The sequence below is a fragment of the Cervus elaphus genome, chromosome 15 (assembly GCF_910594005.1).
Source record: "Cervus elaphus chromosome 15, mCerEla1.1, whole genome shotgun sequence".
Taxonomy (NCBI): Eukaryota; Metazoa; Chordata; class Mammalia; order Artiodactyla; family Cervidae; genus Cervus; species Cervus elaphus.
Genome location: NC_057829.1, coordinates 84,359,335 through 84,374,657, shown reverse-complemented (window position 1 = coordinate 84,374,657; position 15,323 = coordinate 84,359,335). Strand labels below are relative to the sequence as shown.

At 51.5% G+C, this 15,323-nt stretch overlaps 1 protein-coding gene across 2 annotated transcripts in view; it reads right to left on the bottom strand.

Annotated features, from left to right (window-relative positions):
• Positions 1-2,087: 2,087 nt before the first annotated feature.
• HTRA1 (HtrA serine peptidase 1) overlaps positions 2,088-15,323 on the bottom strand; it is a 57,064-nt gene continuing 43,828 nt past the window's right edge. The window contains exons 4-9 of one of the 2 annotated variants that reach the window (XM_043925103.1): positions 10,018-10,212; positions 8,985-9,017; positions 7,317-7,431; positions 6,639-6,696; positions 4,243-4,341; positions 2,088-2,802 (exon numbers count right to left, since the gene is read on the bottom strand). In XM_043925103.1, the coding sequence (XP_043781038.1) occupies positions 2,634-2,802; positions 4,243-4,341; positions 6,639-6,696; positions 7,317-7,431; positions 8,985-9,017; positions 10,018-10,212 (669 nt within the window). In that variant the 3' untranslated portion in view covers positions 2,088-2,633. The remainder of the gene's footprint in view (positions 2,803-4,242; positions 4,342-6,638; positions 6,697-7,316; positions 7,432-8,984; positions 9,018-10,017; positions 10,213-15,323) is intronic. The other variant, XM_043925104.1, reaches the window with a different exon arrangement.

Sequence of the window (15,323 nt, the reverse complement as noted above, 5' to 3'; positions counted from 1 at the left end):
ACCATCTCCCAGAGTTTGCTCAAACTCATGTCCACTGAGTCGGTGATGCCATCCAACCATCTCATCCTCTGTCACTCTCTTCTGCTCTTACCCTCATTCTCTCCCAGCATCAGGCTGGCAGGCTAATAAAACAATAGCGGCTGTCCTGACCTAGTGGCATGTGCTATCATGGTTAACCCTCACAACTCCAGTGCAAGAGGGACATTGTTATTGCTCCCCATTTTACAGAGGGGGAAACTGAGGCTCAAAGACAGTTCACAAATATGTGGCTAGCATTTACTGAGTGATTACCTTGTGCTGTGTATTAGTTCATTTAATCCCCACAACAGCCGTAAGAAGTCGGTACTATTACTATTCCCATCTGGGAAACAGGCACAGAGAGGTTAAGTAACTATTCAAAAGTCACACAGTCAGTAAGATCTAGACAGTACAGTAAACCCAAGTCCATCTAACTCCAAAAACCATGCTCTTTCAACTCAGCTCTGCCTCCCAGGTTGCAAGGCTAATTCATGTTGCAAAGGCCTCCATCACAGCCCAAAGCAAGAGGAATAAACATCTATTCTAAGGAATCCTGTGAAATCTAAAAGGGTGAGTATGGGGTGCAAGGATAAGCAGCCCCCAGAGAACAGAGGGTCCCAGAGGCCAGTGGAGCCTTGTAACCAAACACAGCATGTGCCTGCAGCATCCCAAGCTGTCCTTTCTGCGGCCTTGTAGGTTGCCACATAGGCAGACAAAATTCAGACCCCACCCAGAGCCCCATGGACCTTCGGGAGATGTTGCTGAGTGTTTACGGAGGATCCAGGCCCGCCGGCGGCCAGGCCAGTTCCTTCCAGAGGAACCATCTGTGATCTCCTGAGTGGATGACAAGCCAAAGACAGATGGGCTGTGGCCGGGCCGCCTCTGACCACATGCCACCCACATGCCACCCGGCACATCCTCCCCCGCTTGGGGCAGCCCCTCAGCCCTGGGGACCACCAGAGGAGCAGACCCACAGGCAGAACATCGGAGTCTGAGCCCCTGGAGCTGAAGGCCATTCTCTGAGTCACCAGAGAGGGAGGGAACGCAAAACCCACGCCAGGAGGGAGAGAGTTTGCTGGCTCCTTCCTGACTCTACGAGGTCATCTAAGCAGGCAGCGGAGGGACGCTCCGTGTCCCACAGAACACCAGTGGCCCAGCTGCCAAGCATCCGTACTGATGAGGGCTTGGTTCTGCTGCGCCTCCACTTCACTTGGGCCTTTGACCTGCCATAGTCTCTCCAGTTACAAATGGATCGTCGAGGTCTAGTGGTCGAGGGATGATTAAAGCTCTCAGTCTACGGAACTGAACCTCCATCCTGACCAAGTACCCGCTCCTGACTGCTGATCCTTAGAAAGCCTTCATCCTCTGCTCCGGTTGTCAACAGTCCCCTCTGTGATGTGCGCAGGCACTGAGGTCTGTGCAAACTCCCAAGCTCTAGTTTTCCTGGGTCCAGCTTCCCAAACTCCTGGAAGCGTTCATGGAGATAAAGGGGCCCACAGCTGCTTGAGGCTGTGTCTGTTCTAGGACGTGTCAGGGGAGCCCTGCTCCAAACCCCCCCAAGATTTAAGGTTCTATTTCAGAGCCCATGACAGCTGGAATCAGCTTTAGCCTGTGCTTTCTAAAGAATCAGGGCTGCTCTCAGATCGCATCCTGGTCTCCTGAACCGTCTCCCTTTCAGAAAGAGACCTGATCTCTCAACGGAAGCTCTGGGGTTCTGCTCTGTACTCACCCCTCGACCTCGGCCCTGTGCCTCATCTGGCACAGGGCGGAGGCCCAGGGACTTTTTGCTGACTGACTGCATGATATGTGGGGTTGACAGCCTCTTTTTAGTTTGAAAAGCCCCAGATGCAAGGGCAACTGACTTCAAGCCTCCTTCAGGAACCCGGGGTGACCAGGCCCAGTGTTCGCAGCGCTTGTGAACCCCCAGGATGACTCTGAAATAACTGGTGAGACCTCAAGCTCAACCCTCACAGACAACGTGGTTTAAAGAGCAGGCTGTTGACACGATAATCGATTCAAAGAGACTGTAACCAGCTATTCCCAGGAAAGAAGGACGCCAGGACGCAAGGTATGAACAAGTATTTTAATAACTCAAACTCCAGGTCACTGTGCTCCCAGTTCTGAAGAGATTCCTAAAAGAGGCAACCGTGGCCATTCCGGAAGCCAGCGCTCACCCTCCCGTTGTCTCAGCATCTCCCTCCTCTGGGTGCTGACTCGGAAGAAAGCATAAGCACGCCTGGTACCATCCTGGCTCCCGTGGGACCTTCCTCTTATCTATGCGTTACAGCAACAGCTTTAGCTGGACTAAGATGGTGACTCGGTTAAAGGAGAAGACAAATGCTGGCTGTCCGAGCAGGGACGGTCCAAGCTGGCAAGAAAAAGCACACTGCGTACATAGGATACAGAAGGGAGCGCTTCTGCCTGCGGGTCTACAACGTTTTACATTGGCTTTTGCCTGCGAACTATCAAGAAGGGTTCTGCTGGCCAGTGTTTCTGCGGAACAAGCAACATGGCAGTCAAGTCTTGGGCATCCGGTGCCACCAGCCCCAGAGTCACTGAGCATCGTCCACCGGAGAGTCTCTGAGGGAAACATGGAGTCCAGCTCATGCCTCTGCCTACGGGTCAATTTCTTCGGGAATCACGGTGATCATAATGTCTTCGTTGCCCCGGCGGACAACCATGTTCAGGGTGCTTTCCTTCTTAATGACATCGCTGACGTCATTGGCAGAGACCACCGACTGTCCATTGATGCTGATGATGACATCATTTTCCTTGAGCCCCCCACTGCAACACAAAGGGAAATGTGATTGCACTGTTTCCATTTCTCCTGGTGTAGCTGCCAGGATAGGGGAGCAACTTTACATCTACAGAGGCACAGTTTAGGACCCAAGAGCCCAGAGCAAAGAGGATGGGATGGTAGTTAACTTATGTGAGAATGGCTTAAACCACCAATGGGTTGCATTAATTGCCTTTTGGGGTTTTTAGGCCACATTAGCGATCATGTCCACTGCAGAAACGTGTGCTAGCACTTGTATGATCTTATCACAGGCTAACCCCAGCGGAAGTGAGGACACGCCAGCGACCTGGTGGCCAGCTTGCTTGTCGTGGGTATTACAACTCTGAGAGCAGGACCTCCAGGTACGGTTCCACTGTGAGGCACCCGCTTTGTTATTGCTGCTGTAACCTTAACTCTTGTGTGTGACAGCATCAAACAAGCTGTTACGCTCCTTAGTGGTCTAGGACAGGGGTCAGCAAAGTTTTTTGGTAAATGGTCAGAGAGGAAATATTTCAGTCTTTGCAGGCCAGATGGTCCCCATCACAAGAACCCAACTCTTCCATGGGAGTCCAAAAGCCACCACAAACAATGTATAACCTGCCGGGCATGGCCGTGCCCCAGTAAGATTTCATTTACATAACACCGAAGCTTGAATTTCGTATGATTTTTAAGTGTCCTAAAATACTGTTCTTAATTATTTCGACCATTTAAAAATGCAAAATCTTTCTGTAAAGCAATTATCCTTCAATAAAAAATAAATTAATTTTAAAACAAAAATAAATAAATAAAAATGGAAAATCTAATCTTAACCCCAAAGCAGGCAGCAGACCAGATCTGGCCCCTGGGAAACAGTCTGCTGGCCACTCCCTGGTCTAGCACGTCTCCGTGGATATTATGTCCACACAGTCTATGGGGTTGCAAAGAGTCTGACTCAACCGAGCGACTAAAACTTTCACAGGTAATACACCTGATTGCGGGTTGAGCAACTTCTTTCCATGTTACTTTGATGTTCCCTGTGTTATTTTTCTAGAGGTGTGGATAAATATGGCCTGACTGGTAACAGGCACAATTAGAGAAGGCCTCAGGAAAAGATGCCTCTAGCCTCAGGAAGAGATGCCTCTAGCAGCCTAGGCCAGGATCACTGCCTGAGGTCTCAGAGACACTGTTCTTCCAACCCTCTTTCCCCAGCCAGGTCTGTCCCAGAGACTCCTCACAAGTCCATCTGATTCCCTTCTGAAGAGGACTTCTAGCCAGGAAGCACCCTTCTGCCAACGAGCCCTGAGCTGAGCCAGGTCGGAGGCCCTGACCAGCAGAATGGACACAGATGTTGGACCATTCTGTCAAGGGTCCTCACGGTCACCTGAGGGGAGACGAAAAGCACAGTCCCCTGCCCCCTACCTCCAGGAAACACACGATTATCAGGAAAACGGAGAAGAATTCTAACTCACGCTTCTGCAGGGGTATCAGGAATTACTTCAATGATATACGCTCCTGAAAGCACATCGGGGAAGTCTCGGTGGCGATCCTTCAACTCTTTGGCTTTGCTGCTTGGGAGAAAGAACACCTGGATTAACCATTAAGAACAATGGGGCTCCACTTGGCTTCTCCTCCATCCTTGATTCTAATGTAAAATTCCAATGTAAAAAAATCAGTTTTTTTTAAATATTAAAGTTCCCTTTTTATTATTATTTTTAACTGTTTCTTGCTTTATTTATTTGGCTGAGCCAGATCTTCGTTGTGGCATGCAGGATATTTAGCTGCACCAAGTGGGATCCAGTTCCCCGACCAGGGATCGAATCTGGGCCCCTTACACTGGGAGGGAGTACAGAGTCTTAGCCACTGGACCACCAGGGGAGTGCCCCCCCAGGGATTCTGATTCTGCTGCAAATTGCTTACTTCCTAGAGTCAAAGATTTACCGGATGACAGCAAAAGAAATGTTTTAGCATTATCATTTTTATTAATTAACTGAGAGTGGCTAACCACTTAAGAGCCTGGCATGTTGCGGTCCATGGGGTCACAAAGAGTCGGACACACACAACAACCACCACCACTTAAGAAGTCAGGACAGTGTAATGGCTGGCCTGCTTTAGAACCCCAGCTCTGCCCCTTCCTGACTGTGTGATCTTAGGCAGTTGCTTAACCTCTCTGCGCCTTGCTTTTCTCATCTGTTAAACAGGCACAGTGCCGTGGGCTTGTCGTGAGGACCACATGATCTCATCTCCCATGCCCGGCATTGAGCAAGCACGTGAAAAATAGTGGGTAGGGTCCCTGTGGCTAGTGACCACTGCCATCACCCATTCACCCCAGCTTTGACACATATTAAAAATCGCTCAGTGCTCACCACACACCAACAAGCCTGCCCGGTTATCCTGATCCCAGAGAGGAGGAAATTGAGGCACTCAGGGCTCAAGTCATCCCAAGGTCACAAGCCAGGAAATAGTAGAGCTGGGACAGGAACCCAGGAAGCGGGATCCCCAGGCCCACATTCCTTCCCTACATCCCCCAGGCGTCCATCTCTCAGAGTTCCAAGACAAGCCCTGATGCACATTTCAGTCTTGGCAAGCCAGCTAAGAAAGGCACCACCATTGATCACACGTGTCTAAACTAACAGTCGTGTGTTCACAATTAATTAATAGCCAGTTAATTACAGTAATTAAGATATTAGTATTTATATCAACAGGTTCTGCTCTTTGCCGACTTAACTTCCAAGAGTTTCAACCAGGCCCTTAGGTACCAAGACGCCTACAATCACACCAGGTTTTTTCATCAAGGTTCAAACACCAGTATGTCATGCGTCTGGCAGCCACATACCGCAACTTTCACCAGCTCGGGGAAAACAAGCCCATCAGTCATGCCGGCCTGCCTGGCATTCCAGGAGCCCCAGCCCACAGGCGGCAGAGCTAAGGAAAGGCTGGGCGCTCTGGGGCGCTGCGGGAGGGGCTTAGGGCACTCCTGGAATGTGGGTTTCAACAGACCAGGTGGGGAGAGGAAGGCGTGGAGGTGGGGGGCGGGGGGCAATGACCGACACCCGGGCTCATCAGGCCTGCCTTCAAAGAAAAGCGTGGGCTTTCCCGGTGGCTCAGACAGTAAAGCGTCTGCCTGCAATTCGGGAGACCCAGAGTTCAGTTCACTTTCTTTTCTTTCTTTCAAAGAAAAGCAGAATCTTTCAGAAGGAAGGATCTGCTCAAAACCCCAAAAACAAACATGAAGAATAAAACAGCATGAAAGAAAGTGAAGTCGCTCAGCTGTGTCCAACTCTTTGTGACCCCCATGGACTGTAGCCTACCAGGCTCCTTAGTCCATGGAAATTTTGCAGGCAAGAGTACTGGAGTGGGTTGCCATTTCCTCCTCCAGGGGATCGTCCCAGTCCAGGGATGGAACCCAGGTCTCCTGCATTGCAGGCAGACACATTGCAGGCAGTCTGAGCCTCCAGGGAAGCCCACATGAGGTCCAGGCTAATGACCCCTCCTCTCTTTCCTAATGGTACTTAAACCAGAAACGGAGCTGTCTCGAGGCAGAATAAGATTTCTCTTTTTGGGGTGTCCGTGAGAGTCCTCTGAAGTTAGTCTGTTTTAAATTTAAGATACAGGGACATCCCTGGTGGCCCAGGGGCTAAGACTCAGAGCTCCCAATGCAGGGGGCCCGGGGTTCGATCCCTGCTCAGGGAACTAGATCCCACACGTGGTAACTAAGAGTTCACGTGTCACAACTAAAAGATCCCACGTGCCACAGCTGAGACCTGGCACAGCCACATAAATTAAATATCTGATTGTAAACAAATAAATATTTGAACTTAAATAAGTGAATTTAAGACAGAGACAGAACAGACGTCCCGTTACCAACCTGGGTGTGAGTGACATCATTCGGATGCCGATATACTTCTTCTTGGTGATGGCTTTGCCTGGTGGGACCACAGAAGGAAGCAGGAGGTCAGCCCAGTTGGCAGCTGTGCCAGGGACACCAGGAGCAGTGGGGTTCCATCCCCCCAGTTTGTCGTGTAAAGTCAGGGCCATACAGGGATGCTCTCAGCTTGTGGTTCAAATCCTGATTGGGACCCTACCTGCCTCCTCTCGCCCCCAGCTAGAAGGTAAACAGCACATCTGACAGGGACCCTGTTGAGCTTCAAACCCCCAGCCTGATGTTGGGCAGAAGAGTCACTAAACATTTGTGGACTGAATGAGCTCCTTGAATCTCAGTTTCTCATCAGTGAAATGGGATTAAGTCCCACCTGATCAGGCAAAGGAATTAAATGACATGATGAATAATGCAGTGAAATGATGTACAGAAATCACCCAAGATCATGCCTGGTACATAATAGATTGAACCATACGAAACATGCATGATCATAGGTCAAAAAAAAACAGTCAAACATCGATGCCCTAATGACAGGCATTCCTTTCCCTTCTTGATAGGAAAGTGTGGCTGACCTTCAGGGGTCATTTTCCCTACCTCCCAGTTTCCGAGGGGTAGCCAAGCCCCAGGCCTGAATCTCTGGTGGGCTGCCGGGGGCGCTTGCTTTACCTTTGGCTTGTCGATCGTGGGATTCCGTTAGGAACTTTTTAATCTTATCAGAAGGAATTGCGAAGGAGATTCCAGCTGTCACTTTCAGTGTGTTAATTCCAATCACTTCGCCATCCTGAAAAGCAGAAGGCAAATAGCTTGCTGAATCCAGGAAGGTTCACCTGAAGGTAGCCACCGAGAAAGAGTGGAGAATTTGCATGGAAGGCGTCTTGGCGCTTCTTCAGAGACACGACTGGGGTGGGGGCAGCCAGACGGAAGGGGCTTCTGGGTCACAGAGCGAGAGGCCTGCCTCATGTGCAGCGTTCCGCTGAGCTGAGCAATGGAAGAACCAGCACCCACGGGACTCAGGACTGAGCGATCAGCACAGTGAAAGCGCAGCATCAGAAAGTTTCAAAATGCACAAGTGCTCCTTGGGCGGGAATACGTGTCCAAAAGCCCCAGAGTCCTGCTATATATAGCACAGGGAACTCTGCTCAATGTTCTGTGGCAGCTGGGACGGGAGGGGACTTTGGGGGAGAACAGATACGTGTGTCTGTTTGGCTGAGTCCCTCTGCTATCCACCTGAAACTATCATAGCATTGTTAATCAGCGATACTCCAAGATAAAATAAAAGTTAAAAAAACAAAACAAAAAACCTCAGAGACCTCTAGGTGGCTATCCACACCTTCCTGCTTCTCCCATTTCCAGGAATCTTAAGATTCCTCCTGCTGACATCAGGGAGGAACCATCTAGTGCTCAGGGCGGACAGACTTCATCACCAGGAAAACAAACCCTCATCTCCGAGCAGCCTCGGGGCTCTGGGAGAGGCGGAATCTCACAATCACATCTCATTTCCTCTGCTTGTTGCAAACCAGCTTTAAATCATGGAGGAAGCCAGTGTGTGTACTTCCATTCAAGATAAATTCACAGTTTGGTGAACACCACACCATAGGAAACCATCTTGGAATAACAGGCTCGCCTTGTGCCATCCAACCATTATTTTGAACACTGTTCTCAAAGGTTGTCCAACTCGGGCTTAGAGGGGAAAACTGCCAGGAGAGGGTAGTCACTATTTGCACGCTTCCCTTAGCACTGAGAATTCAGACCCCCGACTCCGAGGGACCATCCAGGAGGTACTGCCATCCTGCGCTTTGCTAAACAAGGCAGCTTAGATTTCATCACCTGTAAATGAGGGTGGGGATAGGGGACTCTGGGCTGCATCCTGGCTCTGAGGATCTGATTCAAAGGCTTCCCTTTTCATGCTTAAATAAAATACAAACTTAGGTGACATCTGTGTGAGTGGGGTAACCAAGCCAGGTCTTAAGGGAGGCTCCTGCCCAAGACAAAGCCTGTGGATGAGCCAAGCCAGCTCCTTAGGCAGCTGGGGGGCAGGCCAGAACTGCTGACACTTTCAAAATAAAGACTGGCTCCTTTAACTGCTCCTGGATCAGACCTGAATTCCAATGCCTTTACTTGTAACGTGGAGACACAGGCATGTCCGCTGGCATAGCATTTCCAAGCCAAACACCAGCATGCCTTACTCTTTCCAGAAAAGATAAGAAGAGACGTTTGCAAGGTACAGTACGGTCACAGATTTCAATTTAAAAGGATTAGATAATATGCTTTGAAAAGAAATCAAAAGGGGGAGGAAAAAAAAAGACACGTAGATAGATTTTTTGAAAGCCTTACCAGGTTTACTAATGGACCTCCGGAGTTTCCATACTGAAAATAAGCAAAAATTAAAAGGTTATGAGTTTATATCATTACATGGTCCAATCTACCTCCCTGCCTGGCAGGCCCCTGAGTGCAAATTCTTTCCTGAGATTTCTTCCTGTCTGCCTAATATTTTGCTGGCAAAACAAAGGACCTTAACAATTTTCAGAGAGTTTTAAATGTACCATAAATGGGATATTTATATATTGATTTTTTTTTCTCCAAAGCCCAGAGGCCAACATCAAATTCCCAAAACACCTGACACATTTTCCCTCTCTTGACAATAAGTTGGCTACCCACTTGCTCAATGTCGCAGTCTTTCAAATCTGCGCCATCCCCCTCCACATCTATGTGACCCCTACTTTGCTGCTGGGCCTGAAAATCCACATGGTTTGCTCTATTTCCATTACTTCATGCAGATCACAAGAAGGTTTGGGAATAAAGCCTACTAGAAGCAGCGAGTGCACAAAACACGCTGTGTTTCTTATTTATTAGACAGATGGAGGGGAAAATGCTTTTTGAGAAACGTCAATCCTAAAGGGAAACAGCTGAAGTGGAAAAATGTGACTTAAAATTAAGATTCCACCAATGAGATTGTGTGGGACAATCCCTGACCTCACTGGACATCGAATGGGTTGGCCTGGTGCTCAGACTCTCCCCCCACATACAGCAGAAACACCTCTAGGGGCTGCAGAGCCTATGCAAAGCTGAGCATCCCTCCTTCCACAAGATTGCACAGGCGGCTCAAGCCAGGGGTGGCTGACCCTGGGGCAGGGCAGCGGGGGGATGGAGAACTCCTCCGGGCTGCAGACTTGGGCAAATCTCAAGTGCCCGTCACAGGAGTCCCTGGAGACTGCCAAAAGGCTGAGGACCAGCCCTTCTGCCTCATCTGCTTTAGGGGTTCAAAAGGGCCCCCTTGGAAGCACCAGGAGGATCTTGACTCCACCCTGGTTCCTGAGGCCAGCCCAGCTTCCCAACTGCAGCCCGACCCTGTGGCAGACGGGCTCACGTTGATGATGGCATCTGTCTGGATGTAGTCCATGTCCGAGTTCCGGAGCCCCAGTTCCTTGCCACCGCGCTGGGTGGTGCTGACGATCCCCGTGGTGACTGTGTTTTGAAGGGAAAACGGGCTTCCGATGGCGACCACGAACTCTCCCGGCCGCAGCTCCGAGGAGCGGCCAAGCAGTAGCACGGGCAGCTTTCCCTGGAAACACAAGGTTGGCGTTGCTGCGTTGGGTTAAGTGAACAAAACGGGTAAACACACAGATGTCACGGAATGCCAGGCACGGGGGCCGCTCGTATTCACCAGGCCTTGCAGGAAACCAAGGTCAGGCGTGACCTCCCTTCCCAGCTGAGGACTAACGTCCCTCCCACCCAAGATAATCAGGGCAGATCAAGTGCACACTGCCGCCGCACGCCAGGAAAGACGTGGGATGGATACTGGAGGCCAGCCAGCTCAGGGTATCAGCATATCTTCAACCTGTCAGCCAGACTTGCTCTGAAACCTTGAGGCCAAGAGACAGAGGGGGACGAGTATAGGATTGGGGCAAGCCTGACCGCAGGCGTGGTAGACAGCGAAGTCCCAAGGAAGGATCTAGAGGCCACATCCCCAGGGGAGGGGAAGAGTGGATTGGCCCCCTCTTATTGTAGGCACGTCCCTTCTAGGTCTTGAAGAATCAGGAGCTCTGAGGGCTTGGAGCTCCCCTGACTCCATCCGGGGCATCTCTGTGCTAATTCTGGTGATGGGCAGAGGTGGGGTTGGGGACAGCAAGGCATCCAGGGCCACTGGACACCAAGACCCAAGAGGCGGGCTCTCTCCTCTCCTGGTAAAGTCCACCACCATCTCTGCTTCCCCCGCCCCAGGGGGGCTGATTAATCCAACAAAGCCTGCCTGGTCCCCAGTGACCTGTGAAGGCCAGTAGAGTCAGGAGCCCCAAACTACTCTTCCAACCAAAACAGGACAAAACAAAGCCAGCTCGAGTCACAAGGGCTGAGGAGCGCGGGGCTTCTGTCCCGGAGAGCTCTAAGCTCTCCTCCCTCCCTTCCTTCCCGGAGCCAGGCAAACCTCCGAGTCCCTCTCGCATTTGCTTCCTGAGTCAAAATGAGCAGCTGCTCCAAGCAACGGGGACCAGCCCAGAAAGCAAAGACCTGGCCCAGGCCTCATACTAATTGCAACGTAAGAGTCCTTGTGTTTGTCTGCCTCGATAAAGCAGGAAAGAGGAGAGGAGGCTGGGAGGGCGCGGTGGGTGGAAACCAGCGGTGATTGCAGCATTGCCTCTGCCAGGAACAGAGCAGAAACCAGCTGATAAGATGGGGAGGTCACTGGGCCCATTTAACAGATGAAGAAACTGAGGTGCCAAGCAACTGGGTGACTTGAGATAGGCCAGGGGCTTAAAACTACAACACTGAACCCAGACTCTCATCCACTACAAAGGTACTGAGCCACAAAGACCCTGTCTGACCCCAAATAAGGAAGATGCTGGTCAGGAACATGTTGGATCAGAAAACTCAAGGGCTTCCCTTGCATGGTTCAGATGGTAAAGAATCTGCCTGCAGTGCAGGGGACCTGGGTTCAATCCCTGAATTGGGAAGATCCGCTGGTGAAGGGAATGGCAACTCACTCCGGTATTCTTGGCCTGGAGAATTGCATGGACAGAGAAGCCTTGAAGGCTGCAGTCCATGGAGTCGCAAAGAGACACGACTGGGTGAGTAACACACACACACACACACAGACACACACACGTGAAAAATGATGCCCCTCAGATCACAGACACCAAGAGGCCTAGAAGAGCGCCACAGTCCAGAGCTCAGACCAAGCGGCCTGATTAGATTCTGGCCGGATACAACCATTCTGGTCCTCGGTGTTCTGACCTGGAAAATGGGAATAATGCGGTTCACTGATCTCATCGGTTTGATGTGAGAATTCAGCAACTTGGGAACTGAATAGCTCTGTGAATGGCACCTGTCAGTGAAACATCATGTAATTGGGGCATGTAAGCATCAGGTGTGTTACTGTGATTAACGTCAGGGTCTGTGCAGACTCAGTGGGGGAGACCCCAACAACTAAGCTCCCACAGAGTAGTTCACGTCTCCCAGCCCTCACCGCCCGCCCCCCTGGAGGAGGCTGCGGGCACAGGTCTGCCCTGACAGTGACACTGTGCCCTTGTGGCCCCCCGAGGCTGCAGTGCATGGACCTGCTCTGGAGCGGGGCAGGCCTGCAAGGCCCCACTCCCGAGCTCATCTAGAAGTGAGCCAGTGAGCTCAGCAGGGCCTGTTTACCCTGGGCCCGTGCCAGCTGCCTCTGCCAGGGGGATGACTTCATCCAACAGCCGCAGGGGGTGAGTGGACAGGAGTCAGAGCCGGTGATGAGCACTCTGCCACCCTGGGGGAGGTCTGCCGGGCAACACTGCCCCTCCTTTGGGACCCAGGGACAGCCTTCAGGGCTGGGCTGGAGGGCTAGACACAGTGGCCATGGCTCCTGGGCTGGGTTCTCCAGTTGCTTTTCACCAATTTCAAGGCGAGAGGTCAAGTTCAAACACAGAAGGTGGGCCCAGACCACATCAGTGCAGCAGCAAGCCGGGAACCACATCAGAAAGTTACATGGGAGGACTCACTGTGGAGTCTTAATTAGCATCCACTCATCTTCCAACCGTGTCCCTTTACCTCCACCCCTAGGAAAGGGGGCCAGACCCAGGGGGCCACATCACAGTGGGTTTCTAAGGAAGAGGAGCCTGAAGACAGCGCTCCCTGGAACTTCTCCAAGTTCTGGGTCTCCAAGTCTGAGCTCAGACCCAGGGCCGAGGAAAGTAGGTGATGCTGTGGGGAGCAGAAGCCGTACGGATAGAGGACAGAGCCCCAGGAGGAAGGAGAGAATCGAGGGCCCACATACGGATCAGGTCAGCTGCGTTCCCTGCAGAGGACCAGGCCGGCAGCCAGGAACAGGGCCCAGAGGACCCCATGTACCAGCTGGGCTCCAGGGCAGTAAAGTCACTCACTAGAATGACCATACAGGCTGGGACCGGTGGACACCAGCAATACAAGCCCAGAGTCTCCCCAGGGACCACTCGTCACTTCAACACAAGGGGAAGAAATTCAGCTCACAAGCGGTCATTGAGCCAAACCTGCAGCAGTGGCAGCACTGAGTGTCACCTTGTTTAATTTTTATTCACAGCAACATCTCCTAGATTCTAAGGGACAATCATAGGACAGAAATAAGCAAGTGGACATATCTCAAGGGGGATTCTTAGACTATGAAGCTTGGACTGATGTGGAAGGAATGGTCTTTTACCCCCCAGGTGACAAAGCCCTTTTTCACAACTGCCTTGGCAGTTAGTGCATATTTCTCCCCATTTTACAGATGTGGAAACTGAGGCTCAGAGCCGAATTGACTCCTCACAGCTCGCAAGCAGCCTGGCTAAGTGAGAGAACAGGCTTCCCACCTCTTAGAGCTTCGCTCCTTGTCAGTGTTAATCTGAATTCTAATTGTAGGCCTAAATCTTTGCAAGGGAGTGACAGGGGTTGGAGATGTGGGCCAGGCCAGATTTACAGCCCTTCAGGAGGTCAAAATGCCTCTCGTGGGCTATTTGGCCTCTGCTCTCTGCAGGTGCCGGCTGGCCCTGTGAGCTCCAGGCTCTCCAGCCTGTTTTAGATACAAGAGGGGCTCATTCTCAGCCTCTCTCCTCATCTCGGGCCTGTCTGCTTGATGTAGCGATACCTCTGCTGGCCAAATTCCTATTTGGTAATTGAGCATTTTATTCCTTAGCTGTCTAGACACACACTCCATGGGGGGACCTGGGGAAGATGCAATGCAGATACAGTGGGAAGCACCAAGACATGCCTCAGCCTTGACCTAGGGATGGTAAAACCCCAGGCCCACCTCCCTCAACCCCCTCCCAATTCCTGGTTTAACCCTGCGCTGCAGTCCACAGGCTAATTCCCACACTGCCCACATCAAAGCTGTCTCCCGGCTCCTGGCGGCAGACACTCTGTCTGAGCCTCCCTCTGCAGTGGCCCAGCCACAGGCCATCTTGGAGATGCCAGCCTGGCTTCTGACAGCCGCTGCCCACATCTCCTCACCTCGCTGGAGCCTCGCAGGGCACCTATGAAGAAAACCCGCCGACATTCATCCTCTGCTTGGCAGGCGGGAGGAGCAGGGGGGGAGGAGGAAGAACAGAGCAGACGTACAGCTCCTGTTCCTCATCTTCAGGTTCTCCAGCCGTTGGGGGGGAGGGGGAGGTGAAATGCACTCAAGCACACAGCAAAGCAGGGGTGGAGAGCTCATAGTGGCAAAAGCTCAACCCCGAGGCTCCGGACCAGAGCCGAGCAGGAGCCCTTGCACCTCACCAGGAGAGACTCATGTTATCCCAACCCCTCCAGCAAGAGGGGCATCCCAAAGTGAGTCCATCATACTGCCTGTCCTCAAGGCCACGCTCTTGTTCATGAGAAGGAGGAGGCTGGGAGGTCAGTGGGAGAGGCAGGAAGTCTAAGCTGAAAGGCACGTGGCCCTCAGCCTGTAAGTGACTCACTTGTGCTAAATGCCAGCCCCGCAGCAGAGTCAGCAATAGGGGCTGGAAGGCAACACGGATCCCCCGGGTCATCGGCCATGCCACCCAGGTCGACGGAGAAACAGCCCAGACGGGGGTGTCAGAGTCTTGCGTATGGACTCCAGACGCACAATGTCCATGTTAAGTCACTAACGATAAGCCGTAGGCAGGATATGAACAGTGTGATAGATTTACTGCTAAAGGCATGTTTTACTGCTAAAACATACATAGCATGATTAAAGAAGGCTCTAACCATTCATTTAGATGACAACAAACAAATGAACCACAACCAGCAGGCCTGGCAGTACCTCTCCCGTGAAATAATGCCTACACGAGAGAGAACCTTCTCAACAAGTATTCACCCGGCACAGAGATCACAAAAGATCAATGAAATCCACCCATGCCCTCCAGGATCACTGTCTGACGGGTGGGTAGACACACAAATCGTCAGGACACACAGCAATAAAAAGAGCTAAAATCCATCTCCCTCCCCAAGGGCAACTCAGCAGAGAACCTTCCGTAAGAGCTAAATATAGATCAAAACTAAAAATTATTTGAGTGCATTAATTAGGGTGGTTTTTTTTTCAGCTGCAAGTCAGAGAAAAACCAATGCAAATAAAATAAACATCCACCTGCTCAAGGGCAGAGCAGCGGGAGGGCTGATCACTTCCAAGGCTCAAGGGCAAAGAAGCAGCTCCTTCCTTCCATCTCATCAACGGCAGCCTGTTCTCATGGCCACAAGAGGGCCACCATCATTCCAGGCAGGACATGA